This window comes from Lithobates pipiens, unplaced genomic scaffold (assembly GCF_037356315.1).
Source record: "Lithobates pipiens isolate NorthernLeopardFrog02 unplaced genomic scaffold, aLitPip1_a1.2 Scaffold_16, whole genome shotgun sequence".
NCBI classification, from domain to species: Eukaryota; Metazoa; Chordata; class Amphibia; order Anura; family Ranidae; genus Lithobates; species Lithobates pipiens.
In genome coordinates, this window is record NW_027507748.1 from 551,061,456 (window position 1) to 551,084,101 (window position 22,646).

The 22,646-nt window shown below is 43.7% G+C and overlaps 1 protein-coding gene across 2 annotated transcripts in view; it reads right to left on the reverse strand.

The window, feature by feature from the left end:
- DNAJC14 (DnaJ heat shock protein family (Hsp40) member C14) overlaps positions 1–21,916 on the reverse strand; it is a 42,827-nt gene extending 20,911 nt beyond the window's left edge. Inside the window, exons 1-4 of one of the 2 annotated variants that reach the window (XM_077483441.1) lie at positions 21,782–21,916; positions 5,758–7,245; positions 4,109–4,215; positions 2,899–3,018 (exon numbers count right to left, since the gene is read on the reverse strand). In XM_077483441.1, coding sequence (XP_077339567.1) covers positions 2,899–3,018; positions 4,109–4,215; positions 5,758–7,176 — 1,646 coding nt within the window. In that variant the 5' untranslated portion in view covers positions 7,177–7,245; positions 21,782–21,916. The remainder of the gene's footprint in view (positions 1–2,898; positions 3,019–4,108; positions 4,216–5,757; positions 7,246–21,781) is intronic. The other variant, XM_077483442.1, reaches the window with a different exon arrangement.
- Positions 21,917–22,646: the final 730 nt, after the last annotated feature.

Consider the following 22,646-nt stretch of genomic DNA (forward strand, 5'->3'; position numbering starts at 1 on the left):
GGCCATGAGGAAAAAAGTAAACATACAAGTGGATGCCAGCTTCTAATAAATAGGAGCAAGCACTAGGTGTTCACTGAAGGTGGTTTAGATTGTCAGGAGAGGCTCCAGAAGGACATCCAGTGCAGACCAGACAGACAATCTTTACTCTTTTGGCAGACATACCCCAACATGTGTCTTCAGGGACAGGCTTTCACCAGACAGGTATAGCATGGCCCTGGACGTGTAAAGTGCTTTGTGGCTAGCTATAAACAGTACACCGACCAACAGTTTTGAGAATGACAAATATAAAATGTTCACGTCTGCTGCTTCAGTGTTTTTAGATCTGTTTGTCAGATGTTACTATGGTATACTGAAGTATAATTACAAGCATTTCATAAGTGTCAAAGGCTTTTATTGAAAATTACATTAAAGTGGTTGTAAACCCTTACAAACCACTTTGACCTACAGGTAAGCCTAGATTGAGGCTTACCTGTAGGTCCAAGAAATATCTCCTAAACCTACACGGTTTAGGAGATATTTACTAAAAAGACAGTGACAGCCGTCTACGGCGCATGCACTGTAGACAGTGGCACACAGGCGCACTATCGCTGTTAGCAGCATGCCGCCGCTAACGGCGAGATGCCGTTAGTGGCGGCTCCCTTGCGCGGGAGTGACGTCATCGCTGCTCCAGCGCTGTGAGTGGCTGGAGCAGCGATACCCGGAAGAAGATGGATGCTCCGGACTACAGGGGACAGCGGTGACATCGCTGGCTCCTGTGTCAGGCAAGTGATACATAATGGGCTACTATGCGATGCATAGTAGCCCATTATGCTTTACCTCTGCAGGGAGACAAAGAGGAAGTAAACCCATCAGGGTTTACTTCCTCTTTAAGTTTATGCAAAGAGTCAATATTTGCAGTGTTGACCCTTCCTTTTCAAGACCACTGCAATGCACCCGGGCATGCCGTTACTCCACTTTTGGGCCACATCCTGACTGATGGCAACCCATTCTTGCATAATTAATGCTTGGAGTTTGCAGGTTTTTTTGTTCAACTGCCTCTTAAGCATTGACCACTGGTCACTGGAACCAAAATGTAGATGTTTTGCTCCCCAAGCCACTTTGGTATAATTTTTGCCTTATGGTAAGGTGCTCCACCATGCTGGAAAAGGCATTGGTCATAACCAAACTGTTCTTGGATGGTTGCGAGAAGTTGCTCCCAGAGGATGTTTTTGTTCCTTTCTTTATTCATGGCTGTATTCTTAACCAACATTGTGAGTGAGCCCACTCCCTTGGCTGAGAAGCAACCACACACACACGAATGGTCTTGGGATGCTTTACTGTTGGTATGATACAAGAGTTATGGTAGCACTCACCTTTTTTTCTCCTGACAGGGTTTGGTCTAGATGCCCCAAACAATTAGAAAGGGGATTCAGAGAAAAAGGACTTTACCCCGGTCCTCAGCAGTCCAACCCCTTGTACCTTTTGCATTATATCAGTCTGTCCCTGATGTTTTTCCTGGAGAGAAGCAGCTTCTTTGCTGCCCTTGACACCAGGCCATCCTCCAAAAACCTTTGCCTCAATATGCGTGGAGATGCACTCACACCTGTCTGCTGCCGTGCCTGAACAAACTCTGCACTGGTGGTGCCCTGAGCCTGCAGCTGAATCAGCTGTAGGAGACGATCCTGGTGCTTGCTGGACTTTGAGCACCCTGAAGTCTTCTTCACAAATGCAGTGAATTTTTTTATTTATTTTTTCCTTATGGGATCAAGTTCATTTTCATGGCAAAGAGGGACTTTTCAAATAATTGCAATTCATTTGGTCACTCTTCACTACATTCTGGAGTATATGCAAATTGCCATCCTAAAATCTGAGGTAGCAGAATTTGAAAAAATATATATATATTTGTGTCATTCTCAAAATTTTTGGCCGCAACTGTAGGTGCCTGGCAATTGCATTTATTTATTGCGTGTAGCCAACCACAGAATGCTTTACACATTCAAGGCCATGCTACACCTGTCTGGTGAAAGCCAATCCCCCAGGTTGATCCCGCATATTTCTCTCAGCAGGATCCTGGAGCGCTCTCCAAGGCTATGCCAAGTACCGATCAATCTGGAAAGCTGCAATACTGAGCACTTTTAGACTATACAGCTGAGAATCTTGCTAGAGGAAAACAAACAAACGTCTTAATAAATAGCAGAATTTTTTTTTTTTTTTTTTTTTATAAAGTATGCATAAATAAAAAAAAGAGAGATAGACATATACACATATCTCTAATATACACACACACAGACACACACAGACACACACAGACAGACACACAGACAGACACACACAGACAGACACACAGACAGACACACACAGACACACAGACAGACACACACAGACACACACAGACACACACAGACACACACAGACACACACAGACACACACAGACACACACAGACACACACAGACACACACAGACACACACAGACACACACAGACACACACAGACACACACAGACACACACAGACACTCTTTTTTCACTTCTCTCAGTAGAGAGGCTGTCCAAAGTCTGCAAAGTCTTACTTCTCTAAATCTCCTCCTGTTTCCCCCAACGAACAATTAGGAAACACTAGTTACCTGACTGGTCTCTGGGCTTAGCCCTTTCAGAGTTACAGGCCCAAAACAAATACCCAAAACGGGTGCATTTAAAAATAAAATAAATAAATAAAAAACAAAAACCATTATCTGCATACTTGTCCCTGGTTACTAACTCAAAAAAGTGCTGAACCCAACGAATCAGCAAGAGTCTAGAAACCAGAATTTGAAGATACGAGTATGTGTTCCTGTCAGTACAGGTTTCCTCTTTTCGGGAATCCATTTTAAATCTATTTAAATCATGGGTACCATCTGTATTACACAATCCATACTGTACCGGTGTTTTCCCTGACATTTGCTGCACATCATGCTGTTCATTGCCTCTTTTAAATCATCTTGCAGTTTAGAAAGAAACTCGTTCATGGACTTTGCTAGCTCAGTTTCTGACATTCGTTTCCTGATTGAAAGAAAATAAATGACAAATGGAAAAAAAAAATAAAAAAAAAAAGGGTTAGTTCATTGTATTTATACATCTGTCAAAAAGTATTACAGTGTGGCCTCTGCATCAGTTTCCTCGGACTGCTGTAGTCATTAAGGAGGGATCTCACTCACCCAGTTATTTTAAAATGTGAGGGGGGGGGGGGGGGGATGGTCGCATGGCCTTATAAACAGTTGAGATGTACAATATAAAATATAGTTGATCACTAATGGGGTGTGTTGGCGATATCAACAACAAGGTTTCTATAAACAGGCCGATTAGGAAGATGGTGAACATTTAACTGTGTCTGACCAAAGGGACCCATCTGCAATGACCCAGAGAGTCTGAACATCCAAATCACAGAATGAAACCTGCTGCCTTTAGAACAACTCTAAGTTCAATTATGATGAGGTGATCACCTTAGTCTGGGATCACACTTAGCAGCTCACAAGCAGGAGGTCTGGTGCATGCCTGTTCCCATTTTGTCTGTGTCTAAGGATGGAGCACAACACAGACAACCCTCCCTGCAACAGTGAGGCACAATATGACAAATACGGTGTCCCTCCGCTGGCATCTCCCATAAAAAAAAAAAAAGCCTCCTACGACGTGCTTATGCTCTATGGTGACATCACTCTAGCTGGTCAGGAAATCAGCTGGAGTCCTCTTCCGCTTTGCGCATGCGCGGGCACAAATCGATAGAACACCAGCTTTACTGAGTGCCGGTCACAGTCTCCTGGCATGCAAATTGGATGCGGGGGAAACCTACACCCAGATTGCAATAGCGTTAACCCAGTGTTAATTGTTCAAATCGTCTCAGCTACTGGGTTTCAGAAAACATTTATACATTATGGGCAAAGCAGTGTCTGTGCATGCATGAAATACAAAAGGGTTTAGATTACTGGATCATTTTCTAATGAATAAAATATTTCATGTACAAAAACCATTTTAATTTTTATTTTCTGGGAAATTTTCAGCCTAAAATGTTCAGAAATATATATATAAAGTGTTTTCTAGAAATCATTTAATTAACCTTGATAAATCATCAATGCTGAAGCATACTTATTCTTACAGTTCATACTCCTTCCTCTTCTCTGGGTTGCTTACTGTATCCCACGCTGCCCTTAGTACCTTAAAAGCTTCTTCAGCATGAGGATGATTGTTCTTGTCTGGATGGACCTGTCAATATAAAGAAGGTGCAGCTCCTTCCAATAAATAATGGTAACACAATCTTCATCAAGTTGTTATATAAAAAATAAAAAGGTTTTACTGAACCATTGAAGGAAAAAAATAAAAAAAATAAAAAAAAACACAACAATTAAAGAGACTCATGATGAGCATTAATTTACCTGACTAGTGAAAGAACAACACTTTCCGCAGAAGGCAATTACTGCTCATGGCAACTCCCTGCCTATAGCAAGCCATTAGTAGAAGAAATCAGGTGGGCACCAACCACAAAAGATCCTAATTGTCCAATTTATGCAATAAGCTGATGTACTGTATGTTAGCCTTCCTTGCAGCTTCAGAAACTTATTTATATTATGTATATTTAGGGAACTAAACAACTGGAGACATTAACTGGTGGGAAAACTAAACTGGCTACTGAAAAAAAACAGGCAACTTCCACTGCCTACACTAATGACTACTTTATATGCAGAATTACCCAGTATCCAAAAATCCAGGTAACTATTAAGCAAACAGTAACCAACACTTACATAGTCATGCTGTGACGTGACCCCACCCCTTCCGTTTCCTTTCCATTCCTATTGGCCACATTTGGTCAATAGGCAGGGGAATGGAAATGGACAGAATCGTGAAGGCTCTGGTCACGGTTTCCATAATAGCAACAAAGCCCATCCTTTTAAAAAACTAAAGCCAGCCATAGACTGATCGATTTTCCTTTCCTTAGAGGAAAGAAAAATAAATTAAATTTTTCGCAAAATTCCCCCATCAACACTGTCAATGTTGATGGGGGGGGGGGGGGGTGTTATGCAGAAAGCTGCCCCTGCCAGGAGAACACATTGATAACTGCTAGCAGCTGCAACAGCCGCTAGCAGCAATAAATCACATGTAAAATCTGACAGGCTGGTTGTACCAAAGTTGATCGATCATTCAACCTGCACATACATGGTTCGGATCTCAGCTGGTCCATGCTGAACTGGTGTCCTGTCGAGAAATGTCCCCCATCAGATAGTGTCCGCCCTATACTGCGCTTGCGTAGTACAGAAGACAAAGGAGACGCCGAAAGTTTCCGAAGATGAGCGACGCCTGCGCACTTAATAGTACATTCTGCCCCGAGTCCAGATTCAAGCCCCACCATCCAAGTGGTCTTGGAGTTAGAATAAAAATATGCAGAGCGAAGCAAGGCCGTGCCCGAAGTGTGGCGAGCCCACGAGGGGCCCTGATATAAAGTGCGGTTTTACAACATCGGGAACGTGTGAAAGGAAGGTACTATTAAGTGCACAGGCGCCGTTAATCTTCGGAGACTTTCGGGTCTCCTTTGTCCTCCGTGCTGTGCCTGCGCAGTATAGAGCAGACACTTCTCGTCAGAAGACCGGTTGAGACTCAAACCAGCTTAAGACACCCAATAATGTCACTTTTACCTATTGCATCATAAAAAAAGTGAAAATACACATTCTTTTTATCCTCACATTGCTAAATCCCTTGTAATGCAAAGAAATAAAAAAAAAAACGAAAAAAGCAAAACATCGTAAAACTCACCAAAACAGCCAGCTGGCGATAGGCCTTTTTCAGCTCTATCTCAGAAGCATCGATTTCCACTCCTAAAACCTGAAAAGGGTTTAAATCCTCCTCTGGAATGTCAGCCATGGTTAGCAGACGTTCCACTTCATCTCTAGCCTGAAAGCGACCTGTACTTGTTGACCCCATTGAGGCTCTTGTGGGGTCTTTATCTGTCCTTGACTTCAAAGACCATAATTTCCCTGTCCATTTTTTCAGCCGACTAAAAAATAGTTTGTATATCCTGTTTTGGGTCACTAAGACCCCGACTCTCTGAAACTTGGAGGAAATCCAGGATCGCAAGTTGCTGTCTGCTCCAAGATTGTCACCTGTTTTCTTAATATAGTTCCAACAGACTCGAGCACAGCCCATGGAAAGAAGCAGCAGCGAGAATAATAACGCACATAACATTTTCATTACATGTACAATCCATAAACAGCAAAAGCAAACAAAACTCCATAAGTCTTTAGTACGATGCTGTGCCCATACACCAAAGGTCCGAAGCCGACTTTTAAAACTGCCCAAGTCATGAGCAGGTAACCATAACCAGATATATAGCTTCATGCCAAGTGCCTCTACATATTCACCAATCCACAGCACAAAATCTATAAGCACCTGGATACAGCAATTTGAAACCCACAACAATGGCTGAGGAACTAAGGCTCTCAGTTGGTGTTTCCCTTCAACACGGCTCTTCTTGCGACCTAGTTTGTGCTTGCTGCTGGAGGATGGATGTTGACGGCCATCCTTTCTCAACTCATCTCTTGCATGATTACGAGATTTTCCTTTACGGACTCTTCTTCCACTTGCCGGCTTCAAAAAATCCTCCTCTGCCAGCCTTCCACGATCTTCATCATCATCTTCTTTTTCTAATAATTCTTGCTGGTAACAAGAATAATCACCCAAGTCTTGGCTACAGATATGGTCACTAATATCAGGGTATATGCCTCCAGCAGACTCTATGCTATCACTGATGTGCCCACAGTCTGGGAACGAGGATTGTGCTGGTCCACAATCACAACCATAGTTTTCCTCTATTTGATGTTTAGAACTGCAGCCAGATTCACCAATTAGATATTCTTTAGATGTGTCATCAGAAAGGAACTGCTTAGTCCACATATCTTCAGCTGCTCCTTGGTTTTGTGAAGATCTGTCAAAATCATACAAGCAGTTGTGCTTGGACACATCAAATCTCTGATTTATGTACAACCCTGCTGCGGATTCTGGAGTTCCTTTACCACTTTTCTGAGATGCAGATTTTGAATTTAAATCTGCAGAAAGGTTATGGTTTCTTCCTTCATTTTCTTCCTTCCTTCCATTACTTCCTGATGTGTTATTGCAAGGACGATGGACCCTGGCCATGCTTTCGCAGTGTTCTGTAGTTCTTACTTGCTTGTCCATGTTTTCTTCTGGTCCCTCCAAGGGGGGAGGCACATGCTAGGTTACTGCATTCATTTTTGTTCTGCTGTCCTGCATGGAAAACATAAGAAATATATAAGCCATACCTCAGCTTCAAAGATCAAAAGGCAATAGGCAAAAAAAAAAAAAAAGGAAGAGCAGTGTGTCAAACGATCAAGTTAAAAGCACCAATCATTTTTTATAAAACTTAATTTCACAAGCATCAGGTGCCGTTGTGCACAAGCGCAGTTCACGTGTTCATAACTGGTGTTGCCCAGTGACTCCGTATTTTCCTAAGAGAATCCTTCTAGTGACGCAAACTGTGGGCAAAGTTAAATTGTGTACAAATGCTTTGCCGCTTGAGTGCTTGATCAGATATTGATATACAGTGGGGACAGAAAGTATTCAGACCCCCTTACATTTTTCACTCTTATATTGCAGCCATTTGCTAAAAGAATTTAAGTTCATTTTTTTAATGCACACAGCACCCCATATTGACATAAAAACACAGAATTGACATTTTTGCAGATTTATTAAAAAAGAAAAACTGAAATATCACATGGTCCTAAGTGTTCAGACCCTTTGCCCAGTATTTAGTAGAAGCACCCTTTTGATCTAATACAGCCATGAGTCTTTTGGGAAAGATGCAACAAGTTTTTCACACCTGAATTTGGGGATCCTCTGCCATTCCTCCTTATAGATCCTCTCCAGTTCTGTCGTGAATGGTAAACATTGGTAGGCAGCCATTTTTAGGTCTCTCCAGAGATGTTCAATTGGGTTTAAGTCAGGGCTCTGGCTGGGCCATTCAAGAACAGTCACAGAGTTGTTGTGAAGCCACTCCATTATTTTAGCTGTGTTCTTAGGGTCATTGTCTTGTTGGAAGGTAAACCTTCAGCCTAGTCTGAGGTCCTGAGCTCTCTGGAGAAGGTTTTCGTCCAGGATATCCCTGTACTTGGCAGCATTCATCTTTCCCTCAATTGCAACCAGTCGTCCTGTCCCTGCAGCTGAAAAACACCCCCACAGCATGATGCTGCCACCACCATGCTTCACTGTTGGGACTGTATTGGACAGGTGATGAGCAGTGCCTGGTTTTCTCCACACATACTGCTTAGAATTAAGGCCAAAAAGTTCTCTTGGTCTCATCAGACCACAGAATCGAATTTCTCCCCATCTTGGAGTCCTTCAGTTTTTTTTTTTGTTTTTTTTAGCAAACTCCATGTGGGCTTTCACGTGTCTTGCACTGAGGAGAGGCTTCCGTTGGGTCACTCTGCCATAAAGCCCCAACTGGTGGAGGGCTGCAGTGATGGTTGACTTTCTACAACTTTCTCCCATCTCCCGACTGCATCTCTGGAGCTCAGCCACAGTGATCTTTGGGTGGTTCTTTACCTCGCTCACCAAGACTCTTATCCCTAGATAGCTCTGTTTGGCTGGACAGCCAGCTCTAGGAAGGGTTCTGGTCGTCCCAAACGTCTTCCATTTAAGGATTATGGAGGCCACTGTGCTCTTAGGAACCTTAAGTGCAGCAGAAATTATTTTGTAACCATAGCCAGATCTGTGCCTTGCCACAATTCTGTCTCTGAGCTCTTCAGGCAGTTCCTTTGGCCTCAAAATTTTCATTTGGTCTGACATGCACTGTGAGCTGTAAGGTCTTATATAAACAGTTGTGTGGCTTTCCTAATCAAGTCCAATCGGCATAATCAAAACACAGCTGGACTCAACTGAAGGTGTAGAACCAACTCAAGGATGATCAGAAGAAATGGACAGCGCCTGAGTTAAATATATGAGTGTCACAGCAAAGGGTCTGAATACTTAGGCTGCTTTCACACTGGAGCGGGAGCAGCGTCGGCGGTAAAGCGCCGCTATTTTTAGCGGCGCTTTACCGTCGTTTTAGCGGCGGTGTGCGGGCGCTAGCGGGGTGGTTTTAACCCCCGCTAGCGGCCGAAAAGGGGTTAAACCCGCCCGCAAAGCGCCGCTGCAGCGGCGCTTTGCCGGCGGTATTGCCGCGGTGTCCCATTGATTTCAATGGGTAGGAGCGGTATAGGAGCGGTGAATACACCGCTCCTTCACCGCTGCAAAGATGAGGCTAGCAGGACTTTTTTCACCGTCCTGCCAGCGCATCGCTCCAGTGTGAAAGCCCTCCGGCTTTCACACTGGAGTTAAAGGGGCCGGTTTTTTTCAGGCGTTACACAGGCGCTATTTTTAGCGCTGTAACGCCTGAATACCGCCCCAGTGTGAAAGCAGCCTTAGGACCATGTGATAATTCAGTTTTTCTTTTTTAATAAATCTGCAAAAATGTCAACAATTCAGCGTTTTTTTGTCAATATGGGGTGCTGTGTGTACATTAATGAGGAAAAAAAATGAATTTATATGATTTTAGCAAATGACTGAAATATAACAAAGAGTGAAAAATTTAAGGGGGTCTGAATACTTTTCGTCCCCACTGTATGCTGCTCATATACATTATAAGGAGAAGTTTGCACATCAAATATACCTATAAAGCTGCAAGCTCACAAGTGTAAATAATTTAAGACCCTTTCATACTTAGCGGTAAAGCGCTGCTCATTTTAGCAGTGCTTTACCGCTTTTTGGGCGCTAGCAAGGCGCTTTTAACCCCCGCTAGCGGCCAAAGGGGTTAAAAGCGCCTGTGTTGAGGCGCTTCGGAAGTGCTGCCCATTCATTGCCGCTACAAAGATGCTGCTTGCGCACCGCCCAAGTGTGAAATCACTCAGGCTTTCACACTCCAGCAGCATGGGAGGCATTTTTCAGGCGTTTTACAGGTGCTATATCTAGCGCTAAAATGCCTGAAAACTGTCTCCATGTGAAAGGGCTCTAAAACAAAACTGATGTGTTTAGTGCTGCTCTACCAATACAAAAAAGATGCTTTCTAAATATGTAATGGATTAATATCACTAACAGTGGCAAATCAATAAAAATATATATGCACAAAATGTGGGCCCTGTAATTATTCAAGAGTTTTTAAGAGCTCAAGGTTTTTTTTTTCCTTCATGCATGTCGTGCATCAAGGTAAACTCTGTACAGCAGCCCCCCCCCAGCCCCCCTAATACTTACCTGAACCCCACTGCGATGCAGCGATGTGCACAACAACTGACTCTCTGGGGACTCATCGGCTGAGGCAGCATTGCCATGGACTCCCGCTCCCATCAATCACAGCCAGTGAGCCAATGAGGAGAGGGAGAGCTGGTGGGGCCGAGCCACAGCTCTGTGTGTAAATGGACATGCAGAGCAACATCTTGGAGGGGACCTGCTCGGGTGTACCCACAGCAAGCTGCTTCCCCTGGGTGCATTCAGAGAGAGGGAGGGGCCAGGTGCGCTTCTGGGGGATCCCAGAAGAGAAGGATCCAGGCTGCTCTGTGCAAAACCACTGCACAGAGCGGGTAAGTATAACCTTTGAAAATGAGCCAAAGCTTTCAAATTGCCGCTCCAGGCAGATATCCCATGGCAAGCAAACACCACTCTATAGTGTGCTCTACATAGTGTGCTCAACAACAGACTCAGTTTTAGACAGAAGCTCAAAAAAGAAAAAACAAAACAAAAAAAAAGCGCCTCATATTGTACATGGTTTACCATTTGACGACCGGTCAGTGGTAATTTTACTGCTGGCTGGCGGCTCCCCTGGGCACCGCAATGTAAATCACACAAAACTTCTTGGGGTTACAAACGTACACCTTTTGTGCTGTGGTTGGACAGCGCGAGTTCGTCAACAGGCTCGCAGCCAATGATTTTGGCTGTGAACCCAATTGCTTTGGCCAATAGGTAAAAGCAAAAGATGGAAGTTTTTTTCCACTAACAAGTTTCTTCTTTCCCCATGCTGTGAATTTATAGAAACTAAATTTTGATCGGAGCTCCACTTTAATATGATCATTTTGCGTAGGAGTAGAGGAAAAATTAAAGTCCATGCCCAGCCAAAATATATCTTCTTTGGATAAAGTAGGGAAGGGTTAGACCCAACGTGTGATCTGAACTGTTAGCCAGGGCTCTTTCATGACCTGTCCTGCTGACAATGTTTTATTGTTCAAGGCAATCCAAAAAACACAAATGATTGGCTTAACATTTACTTTAAAACATTCCTGTCACTTGCTCAGACAGCTATTTCATGGAATAAAACAGGATCAAAATACCCCAGCTAGAAACAGCTAGCAAACTTTTGCTTTTTCGAAAAACCTATGAACTAAAAATTTTCCTCCTACAAATTAGCTGCATCTATTGCGCACTTTGAATATGCCTTCCTCTAGTGAAGAAGCATATCTTGCACCACTTTCATGAATGGAAAATTAAGAAATGTATGGTGGCTTGGCATAAAAGCCTTATCCTACAACCTCAAAGACAGTCTCACTATGCCCCCACTCATTGTACATGTCTGTCATGTCGTCTGCCGGGTTATAGTAACGCAATTTTACAACTCGTGTACAGCTGGCCAGAAACACATTAAAAGAATTACACATTACAAGAAGAGGGCTCAAATTATCACAGGGTTAGGCAGAGAAGTAGAGTAAGTGCCGGACAATTTCAACCATAAATAGTGTCTCTGGTACTCGGTGTGTCTGGCCAAACCAGTACACACATTCCGCTGGCAATTTTTGCTGAGAGCTTCGCAGATCTATTCTAGATCTATTATAGGAGTAGCCTAAAATACAGAACTCCAGTCTAGGTAAAACATTTCCCACAGAATCTAATGTCAAGGTTACTAAATATAACATGTTCATTTGTTTCTGATCCTAGGATGGATGAAAATGAGTTAAATCTGTCAAACCAGACACCTAGGATTATTGCCCTGCTTCAAAGTAGATCAAAACCCTAACCTGATGAGGTTTAATCTGCTCAAATACAAATATGAGAGTTAGACTTACCGGTAACTCTGTTTCTAGGAGTCGCCCAGGACAGCACTAGAGAGATAGGCCCCGCCTCTGGAGGTGGAGCCTATCTCTCTAGTGCTGTCCTGGACAGACGACTAGAGAAAAAGGATTTTTACCTTAATGCAGAGAATGCATTAAGGCACATAAAAAAAAAAAAAAAAAAAAAAACTGTATGCCTTTAGAACCAATTTAAGTGTATTGCTATCATGAGGGGGCTAACAAGCCCCTTGTGATAACATGTGCAAGTAAGAGATCCTCTATTAGACCCACAATGTCTCCTTTGCCCCCTCCACTACAGATAATCAAGCCCGGATTGTGCTCGATTAGCTGCATCCCTGGCTAAAAGTAGTCAAGGAATGACAGCTGTGAAACTGGAAGTAACAATACATATAACTTGTGGGTTCATTAGTCGCAAGGGGAATCAGGGAGTAGATGTTGCCCTCTAAAGGTCTACTATTATTTAACCAGAGAAGTCAGAGCCAGCTAATGGACACTGGCCAGAGCAATATGCAACGACTCACTAGTTTGAATCCTCAATTTAACAGTGAGAACCAGTGGATTCAATCTTCAAAACAAAAAAAGGAGGTCCAACCACAGAAAAGAAATGGGGCACACTTTTATCCAGTACAGAGAATCCGCTAACAAATGTTTTTTGCCCCATTTGCACAGAACTGATGTACATGTACTTTCACTAGGCAAACCACTATGCAACGTTTCCTTTTTTTTTCCTTAATACTCCCCTAAGAATAAACCACAAGTCAAAAAATGAAGTACAAAAACTACTAAAATGATAAAATAAAATAAAAAATGCACCTCTCATACGAATGTCTTATAATTGCCATTTAATCTGCAATAAGCAGAGGCATTACTGATATCCAATTTTGGAAACTCCAGTACTCAAATCTAAAGTCACATGAAAATCAATTGGCACAATCCATATTTGATGAGCCCCACAGGCAGAAGCAGTCAGCATAGGTTCACATTGCAGAACACGGCAAACAAACAGCTGCATACAATACCCAAACACACAAGCCTCAAAGCACATAAGCCACAATAGGGCTTATACAATATAAACATTTTGTTTTACATTAAAATTTAGCAGGCTTAACAATGAAATGAATTTTCAAAACGTATCTGGTTTTACTGAGGGCCCCACTTATAAAGCAGCAGCATGGCATTACCACAGCTATACTGCTACATTCACAAAAATACACAGTTTTCACGTTACCTGTCAAAGACAGACGACACTCCATTTCTCCAATCACAGCGTTTCCTAAGCAGCTTTAGGGTCCTTTCACACCGATGCATACCCATTGACTTATAAGGTAAGGTGCCTTTTTAGGTATGCTTTTGAAAAACTGCACCAAAGATGCAGCATTCAAGACTTTTCAAAATGCAGCATACCTGTAGTGTGAACAGTTTCATAGGACTCAACAGCGCATCAGAGGGAAAAGTCCACTTAAAAAGCCTCCCCACACCTCTTAACGACATGGCATCTTTTTTTTTTCCCTTTGGGGGGGGGGGGGGGGGGTGGTTAGCCAACGAAACAGGAACCCATTCCCACTTCAGCTCGGATCATTTAGGCACGGCACTGGATCCTGGGACAGGCGAGTCTGTTTATTAACAGTCAGCGACTACAGTTTTTATAGATGCAGACTTTACATTTTTACAAATATGACTGCAGCGCCTTATTAAAAGGATACATTTACCTTTTAAAATATTATATGCACTTTTTTGCAGGTAAGAAAAACGTGCATTATTTTTTTCTTACAGGAGCCTATAAAAAGCATTGCACCAGCGATCGGCAGGTCGCTGATGCCATGCAGGACTCCTGCAGACCTGTTAGTGTATCTGCAGGCTTGTACGTCATACAAGCAGGCCGATAGACTCGTACAGGAAGAATCATTGAACTCCAACAGCACTCACAGTGCCGTTGTAGTTCATTGAGAACTACAAGCCGACAGCTGCTGGGTCTTTTAGTTTTCCATTCACCGAGGACTGTAAAGGGTAGGTGAAGCCCAGCACGGACACTTTTTTTATTTAATTTTGACAGCTAGCAGGGGCCTGTCCTCATTTCATAACATTTTACACCTTGAATATGATGTAGAAAATTTGCCCTCAGCTTCCTTGAAGTTTGACAGACTAAAACATGCTCCTGACCATTTTTTGTTTGTGAAAATCTATCACATCTTCAGTGGTAAATCTGTTGCAGACCTGTGCAAAAGCGGTCATGCATTGCTGCCCAAGTTTATAGGTGCAGGGGTCACATATACACATAAAAACTGTCACAGACTTTGGTAACAATTTTAGATACAAATCAAGCTGGCTGTCACTTGCCAATCTTCACAATAAGTGCCCCTTTCTGTGTTTCTAAGCAACCATGAGGACTCGTTCACATCAACCTGCACACTTACCGTATATACTCGAGTATAGGTCGATCCGAATATAAGCCGAGGCCCCTAATTTACCACAAAAAAACTGGGAAAACTTATTGACTCGTGTATAAGCCGAGGGTGAGACATGCAGCAGCTACTGTTACAGCTTAAAAGAGTGGAAAAGAGGGTCAACAATGCCCATCGGCAGCTGCATACCTCCCGGTGTCCGTCCCTGTGTCCCGTCCCTCCCTGTGTCCCGTCCCTCCCTACCTGTGTCCATCTGCAGCCTACCTGTGTCCATCTGCAGCCTACCTGTGTCCATCTGCAGCCTACCTGTGTCCATCTGCAGCCTACCTGTGTCCATCTGCAGCCTACCTGTGTCCATCTGCAGCCTTTGTGCCATGCCGCACCTCTCCTCCTCGTCTGACAGACGGCGGCCATTCCACTGTTCAAAAGCCGCGCCTCTCTGTCTGTGATAGGCGGAACACTCAATTTCCCAGCAGTCAGTGTTCCGCCTATCACGGACATCCTCTCATCCTCGTCCGTAGTATGAGAATGAGCGGATGTCCGTGATAGGCGGAACACTGACTGCTGGGAAATTGAGTGTTCCGCCTATCACAGAAAGGGAGGCGTGGCTTTTGAACAGTGGAATGGCCGCCGTCTGCCTACCTGATCTGCGTGACTCGAGTATAAGCCGAGGGGGGCACGTTCAGCCTAAAAAAAAGGGGCTGAAAATCTCGGCTTATACTCGAGTATATACGGTATATGCATGCCGGCTGGTGTTCAATGAGTACAGTTGATGCATTGCATTGTTACAAGGCAAGACATGGTGACACTTAAATCAAGTCTCTTTGCGTCACAACACGACATGTTACAGAGGGTTGTGCTGCAAAGAAATGCAACATGTCTGTATTTTACGCAATGCCCTAAAACAAACCTCAATGCAATGTTGTGGTGTAAACAGGGCAAATAGAAAACAATTGTTTTCTATGTGCCATTGTGTGAACAAATCCCAAGAGTATCATCTCTTGAGGACTTTCAATGCACTGCAATAGCCTATGAGGAGCTGTCCTCATGTTGACTAGCAATCTAGTAGTCCTCCATGTACTCCCACCCAGACATCTCTATATGCATGAGCCACAATAAGCAAAGACTGAACAGCCCTGCCTCCTGATGTCATTCACCCACCCAACATCTTTTTCTGCAGCCTGGAGATTCCTTGGTGGCCAAACAAAAGGTCGTGTGACTAGATCAGACCCCATCACCTGGAGCAAAATGGGAGACCAACAACAAAGAACAGCTTTCAAAAAAAAAAAAAAAAAAAAAAGTATGTCCACGTTTAGGAAAATAAGGGAGCAAAACAATAATCTTTGACAGGTAACTCTGCAAAATTAAAGTGTATCTATTGCCATTTTTTTTTCTAGTGTGGAATAGTATCTGGGGCGTCGTTAGAGATTTCCCTTTTCTTCATGTCCTGGTGACATCCGTTTTACCAGACAGAAAGCGAGAAAAAAAAATCTGCAATACAGAAACCAACAATAAAAAGCAGACAGTTCTTCTACCTGCTCAAAGAGGAACATTGTCTTTAAAAAATAAAAAAAAATTTAAGAAGTTACAAACACTGTAGCTATTGACTTAAAACTCAAGTACTTAACAGTGCCCAGAGTCCACTAGTGTCTTCCCGCAGTCCCAAGTGCTGCCATCTTGGATGAGAGGCCGCTGTGACTTCCAGACGAATTAACCGATTCCTGACCGCCTCACGCAGATATACTGCGACAGAAGGGCATGTACAAGCAGATTAACGTACCTGTACGTAGCCCTTTAAGAGGCGGCTTGCGGGCACGCCCAACGGGAGCGCCGTGATCGTGGGTCCTGCGGGGGGATATCTGCGATCGTTTCGTGGTGAGGAAGAACAGGGAGATGCTAATGTAAACAAGCATCTCCCTGTTCTGCCTAGTGACACTGATCATAGCTCTCTAATCAGGAGTGGTGATCGGTGTCGTGTCACACACAGCCCCTCCCCCCACAGTTAAAATCACTCCCTAGGACACACTTACTTTACTGCCAGTCACATTTATACAATTAAAAATGCACTGATCGCTGTACAAATGTGAATGAAAATCGCACCAAAAGTGTCCGATGTGTCCACCATAATGCCGCAGTCACGATAAAAATAGCTGCCATTACTAGTAAAAAAAAAAAAAATGTATCAATAAAAGTGCCATAAACCTATCCCCTATTTTGTAGACGCTATAACTTTTGTGCAAACCAAATCAATAAACGCTTATTGCGATTTTTTACCAAAACTATGTAGAAGAATACGTGTGTATATATTATTTTTTTTCAAAATTGGCGCTTTTTTTGTTTATAGCGCAAAAAATAGAAACCGCAGGAGGTGATCAAATACCAGCAAAAGAAAGCTCTATTTGTGGGGCTAAAAGGACGTCAATTTTGTTTGGAAGCCACATCGTACGACCGCACAGTTAAAGTGACACAGTGCAGAGTCACAAAAAGTGCTATGGTCTTTGCCCAGCCAAATTGTCCGGGGCTTAAGTCGTTAAAAAGGTACCTCCTCACTGTGTGTGCAGAAAATGGTACTGCGCTGTGGGACCAATCCTGCAGCCTTCCAGCATGTGTGACATGTCCCAGGTAGAGGTCGACCGATATGGGTTTTCCTCTGGCCGATGCCAATATTTAGAAATAGCGGCGGCCAATGACAGATATACGATGCAGATTTTATTGGGCCGATGTGTTAGGCCGATTTCTTTTCTCTTTTTTTCCCCTTCATCTCAAAATCTAACCGTTAGACCCCTTTCACACTGGGCGTTTTTCAGGCGCTTTTGGGATAAAAATAGCTCTTGTAAAGTGCCTGCAAAACGGCTCCCCTGCAGTCTGTGTGGAAGCCTGAGTGCTTTCACACTGAGGAGGTGCGCTGGCAGGACGTTAAAAAAAAATAAAAAAAATAAAGTCCTGCAAGCATCTTTGGCGCAGAGTATACCGCTCTTCCACCACTCCTGCCCATTGAAATGAATGGGCACCACTGCCGAAGCACCTGCAATGCGATTCTGCAGTGGCGCTTCACGAGCGCATTTAACCTCTTCCTCGGCCGCTAGCTGGGTTATAAGCGCAGCAGCTGAATAGCGCCGCTAAAATGACAGTAAAGCGTCGCTAAAACTAGCAGCGTTTCACCGTCAACGCCTGCCTGCTCCAGAGTGAAAGCAGCCTTATGTAATAAGTGATACAGAAAATATCTTACATTTAAACATTTATTAAACAAAACAAACTTCCAATCAGTTCACGTGTATGTATAATTTAGATAAAAAAAAAAAAAAAAACACTATCTCTTAAATATTAAATACACAAGAATGGGTAATAAAAACTTTTGGATGAAAAAAATGGGCTAACTTTACTGTTTTTTTTTTTTTTTTTTTTAATCATTAGTGCATTTTTGCCAAAAATATTGTGTTTAAAGACCGCTGCGCAAATACCGTGTGGCATAAAATATTGCAGCAACTGCTATTTTAATCCCTAGGGAATTTCTGCTTAAAAAATATATATAATTTTGGGGGTTCTAAGTGATTTTTTAGCAGAAAATACAGGATTTTTACTCGTAAGCAACAAGTGTCAGAAAAGATTTAGTCTTTAAATGGTTAAACTGAGAACTCCTACACATGAAGTTCAGTTCATTGATGAATATAACATTGTGTCTCTTTGGTCTTTTCTTGGCAGACTGTACAGATAGGAGAAACAAGTCATTTGCAAGTCACGCTGAAGTTATAATTGCCCTTTTTTTGTTTGTTTTTTTGTTTATCAGCACAACCAGCCAATGCCGATTAAACGCCAAATAACGACCGATATATCGGTCGACCTCTACCAAGAGGCATGACTAAGTGCATCTAATTCCCACCTAGGCAAGGTTACCTGTCAAAAAAAAAAAAAGAAAAGGACCAATTCCTGTAAAAGTAAAAAAATAAACAAATAAGGTATTAGGGGTGGGCTGAGGAGGAGGAATAGCAGCATTTTCAAATGAAGGTCCACTTCAAAGTGGTTGTTAAGCAGTCGGGAGGGGAGGCAGAGGGTCACATGAGCAGCGATTGAAGCTCAGAGATATGGTAAAGAACCGCTTATTTTAATAAAACACAGGCACAGGGGCAAATAGGATTATTCAGACAGGATAGGATAAAACGTTAAATGAAATGTCAGCGGCAGGAGGAGGCGGGGGAGGGGCACTGCCAGAGGAGCAGGCAGGGAGGTGGGAGAGGAGAACAGGAAAGCTGCGGATGACGGAGGCACGTAAACTGACCATGGCGTCAGGGCTCAGCAGCCATGATACACCATGGTCAGTTTACAAAGGTGAGGACAGAGCCAGGCAGGATCAAGCAGGTATTTCAGGTGACGCAGCGGGGCAAATTACATAGCACAAGCACTGTGCTGTATAACATGCTGTAAGGGAACAGGTTAATTTTTTTTTTTAGGTTAACAAACACTTTAAAGAAAAGCATCTATAATGCTGTTATTGGAGAGCATCCCTCACTTCCTGTGTGGTAAGACTGTCACAAGAGCAAGAAAATCTCTCAGTCTCAGATAGCAGTAAAAGACAACAGGGGTTCTAGTCTGTCCTCACTCCCAAAAACCCAGAACAAGGAAACCATAGCTACTGATAACCTTTAATAGCTGCAAAGTGTAGGTTTGGGAAAATATTTTTCTTCACTGTCAATAATTGATTCCTCAATGTGGACTTCAACCACCCCCCCCCCCCTTCTCCCAGCAGCCCTTTAGCTGGGTCCTAAAGTGGAACTTTATTCAGAAAATTAGGTCCCGCTAGCTGACTTCAGGCTGGCCCTTTTTGCAGGTATAGCTATGGAAAACATTAAAAAAATGTTTAGGCACTGTCGAGTTTGTAGAGGCCGATCTGCTGACAGCTTTAAAACAGAATTAAACCCTCCTATACTTTACAGCCAAGAAAGCTGCTTATGTTTCATCTGCAACTGCTATGGTGCTGCACATGTGATCAGTTATGACACCAGCCATTTGATGGTTTGACAGTCCAGAGCACAAGCAAATGTGACAGTTTTGAAACCGTTAAAAAACGATTGGTTTAGCTCTGCTCCGATTTACTGCCAGGCCTCTGGGTTTCAGAAAAAAGGCAGCCTCCAGCAAAAAGAAACAGGAGCAATGCTGGAGGAAATTTACAGCATGCACTCAGTTTGGTAGCATTATTAACGTGGAAAGTTTGTTCCTAGTTACCAAATTTTTTTTTTATCAAGTTGTTTTGAGTAAAGTTCTGCTTTAACCCATTGTTTAAAGCGGAGTTCCACTCAAAAGTGGAACGGGTACCTGTTTTTGACCACTTCCGTGGTGCCGTCACTCGGAGGGTTGCCCCCCCCCCCCCCCTTCCTCCGCCACACCTAAAAACTCCTGCACACAGCTCCTCAGGAAGAGTGCAGTGTCAAAAATCGCCCAACTCTATAGGAGAGTTAAGTTAAAAAACTAAACTCCACCTAGATAGGCCGTACCTCTTCCCAGAGAAGACGGTGTCGGCCTTGGGAATTATATGTGTCTAAATAGCCTTGCACTCTAGACCCACCTAATGGTATAGTCTTAGTGACGAGCGTTCTGTCTGAGTTGGTATAGATATGTTGCCGTTTGTTTTCCTACAGTTGTACTGTTATCTATGCTGTTGTTTGTTCTGATCCCTGTATACTGGTCTTCTTGTATTAAATAAAAAATTTGAAAAAAAAAAAAAAAAAAACTCCATTGATTTAAAGCGGAGTTCCACCCAAAAATGGAACTTCCGCTTTAAGGGAGGTGACCCCCTCACACACCACATTTGGCATGTCGTTTTTTTGGAGGGGGGAGCGGATACCCTCTTTTCAGAGTGTCACAGTTCCCACTTCCTCCCAGGGATCACCTCTCCCCCCCTCCCTCTCGCCAATCATCTGGGACACGTCACAGGTCCCAGATGATTTCCTGGCCAGGCACAGCTCGCGCCTGTGCAGTGGGTGCCAGCCGGGGCGCCCACAGTTACAATGCTGGCACCGCAGGGGCAAGAGGGAGACGAATGGGACTTTGCTGCCCCGCAGCACTGGACCCTGGGACAGGTAAGTGTCTGATTATTAAAAAAAATTCAGCAGCTGCAGTATTAGTTTTTTGTTTTTTTTTAAGCAGAACCCTGCTTTAACTACAACCCAAAACAGTTACATTCAAGAAATGCTGTAAATGATAACTGTCTCCAGTACACATACTCTCAACCCAACTATCAAGCCATCAAATGGCTGGAGTCATAACTGATCACGTGTGCAGCACCACGACAACTGTGGGTGAAACAGACCAAGATGGCGGCTTCCTTAGTTGTAAAGAGTAGGAGGGTTTAGCTCTAATTTAACACGTGGAGGGTGACACAGACTTCCCGATCACTGACATCAAACTGTCACATTATTATAAGCCTGTCTCGCTGCCTCATGATCATAAACAGAATTTAGGAGTCGCCTGTGACAGCTCGCTTACTCTGCAGGCAGCACAGAAACCTCAGCTGCTGACAGATGATTGTGCAACTGTAGCACCAGTAAAATGAAGCTAAGATGCACCGCCTCCGGCACTGTGATGTCACCCCCACCTGGAAGTGCTGCCTCCCTGAAGAATTAGTGGCCTCCACCTATAACAAGGATGTTATTCAACTTTAGTTAAAGATGTCACTTACCTGCACTGGCAGTTTTTTGGTGAAAGGTAACCCAACCCTTTAGGATCTAAAAGAGCAATTATTTCTCCTCAGAATTTGTAATGAGTTTGGATAGAGTGCAGAGGATATAGAACCCCTGTCAGGATTTTATTGAGGTCTGTGTCCCCGTTAGGGAAAGTAAAAAAAAAAAAAAAAAAAAAAAAAGAGAATCCCACGTTTTGGGTTTGTTCCCAGAACAGGAACTGAGGGAAAATATTCCAATGGGGACACTAGTTCTGGTGACAAGCAAAGATTCTTTCACTTTGGAGGGATTTCCTCCCACTTCCTGTTTGGCTATGGGACAGGAAGAGAAAGGAAATCTCAATGAGACACAGATGGCAAAAACACCGACAGGGGTTATAACCCTCCCTTACTTTAACCAAATTAGTTCCACTTGAATATTAGGACTCTGGCAGTGTGACTGCCCCCCCCCCCCCCCCTCTATAGACAAGCAGTAATGTGGACCTGTGCCCCCTCCTCATAATGTTACATAGGCTTTAGCTAGGACTCTGCCCACACCTCCTCCTCCTCACGTCATTTGGTGCCCTCAGAGCTGTAGGTAAGTAGCGGGCCTCGGGGAGGCAGCCTTAATACACCACCCCAGTGAGGTGCTCTAAATAGAAGCCGACGTGTGTCCTTACCCGGCCCTCCGAAAGAAGAGTGGGGGCCGCTCTCAACAACGGCTTACCGGTCACAGCCGTCCTCTCTCCCCTAACTGTCTCCGTTCTGCTAACTGCTGCCTAACAGGCAACACACAACTCAACATCACTTCCGGGAGCGACGTGAGCCGAGCGTCAGCGTCGCGTGACGTCAGGCATCCCGGATCCCGACCTCTGCACTGTGATTGGTCTCCGCTCTGCTCCCAGCTTCAGTTCTACAGCTGTGTCACTAGAGGGGGCGCGAGTGGGGTTCCTCTGCTCACTTCTGACCAATGGGAGGGGAGAACTGCTTCTTTTATTTGTCTGCTTTCACATAAAGGGTGCGCATTACGTGGGAAGGAGTTATATCTCCCAGTCCATGTGTAGAAATGGGGGCCAGTGTACTCCACATTCATTTAACAGTTTCAATACTGGGTACTTTTACCCCCTTCCTGCCCAGGCCAATTTTAATCACTGTAGCACTTTGAATGACAATTGCACGGTCATGAAACACTGTACAGGCAGTCCCTGAGTTATGAGCAGGTTAGGGACTGCCTGTTTGTTCTTAAGTCGGATCTGTACGTAATTCGGACGCGCATGTGCAGAATGGTGTTTTCCGATGTTTTCCAATGTGCCCGCCAGCGCCACCTGCCATTCGTAAGTAGGAGTTGTTCATCGTAAGTCGGAGATTCGTAACTCGGGGACCTCCTGTACCCATATGAAATTTTTATATTTTTATATATTTTTTGAGACAGATAGAGCTTCCTTTTGGTGATATTTAAAGCGGGACTGTACTGGGGAAAAAAATATTAAAAGCCAGCAGCTATAAATACTACAGCTGCTGACTTTTAATAAATGGACACTCACC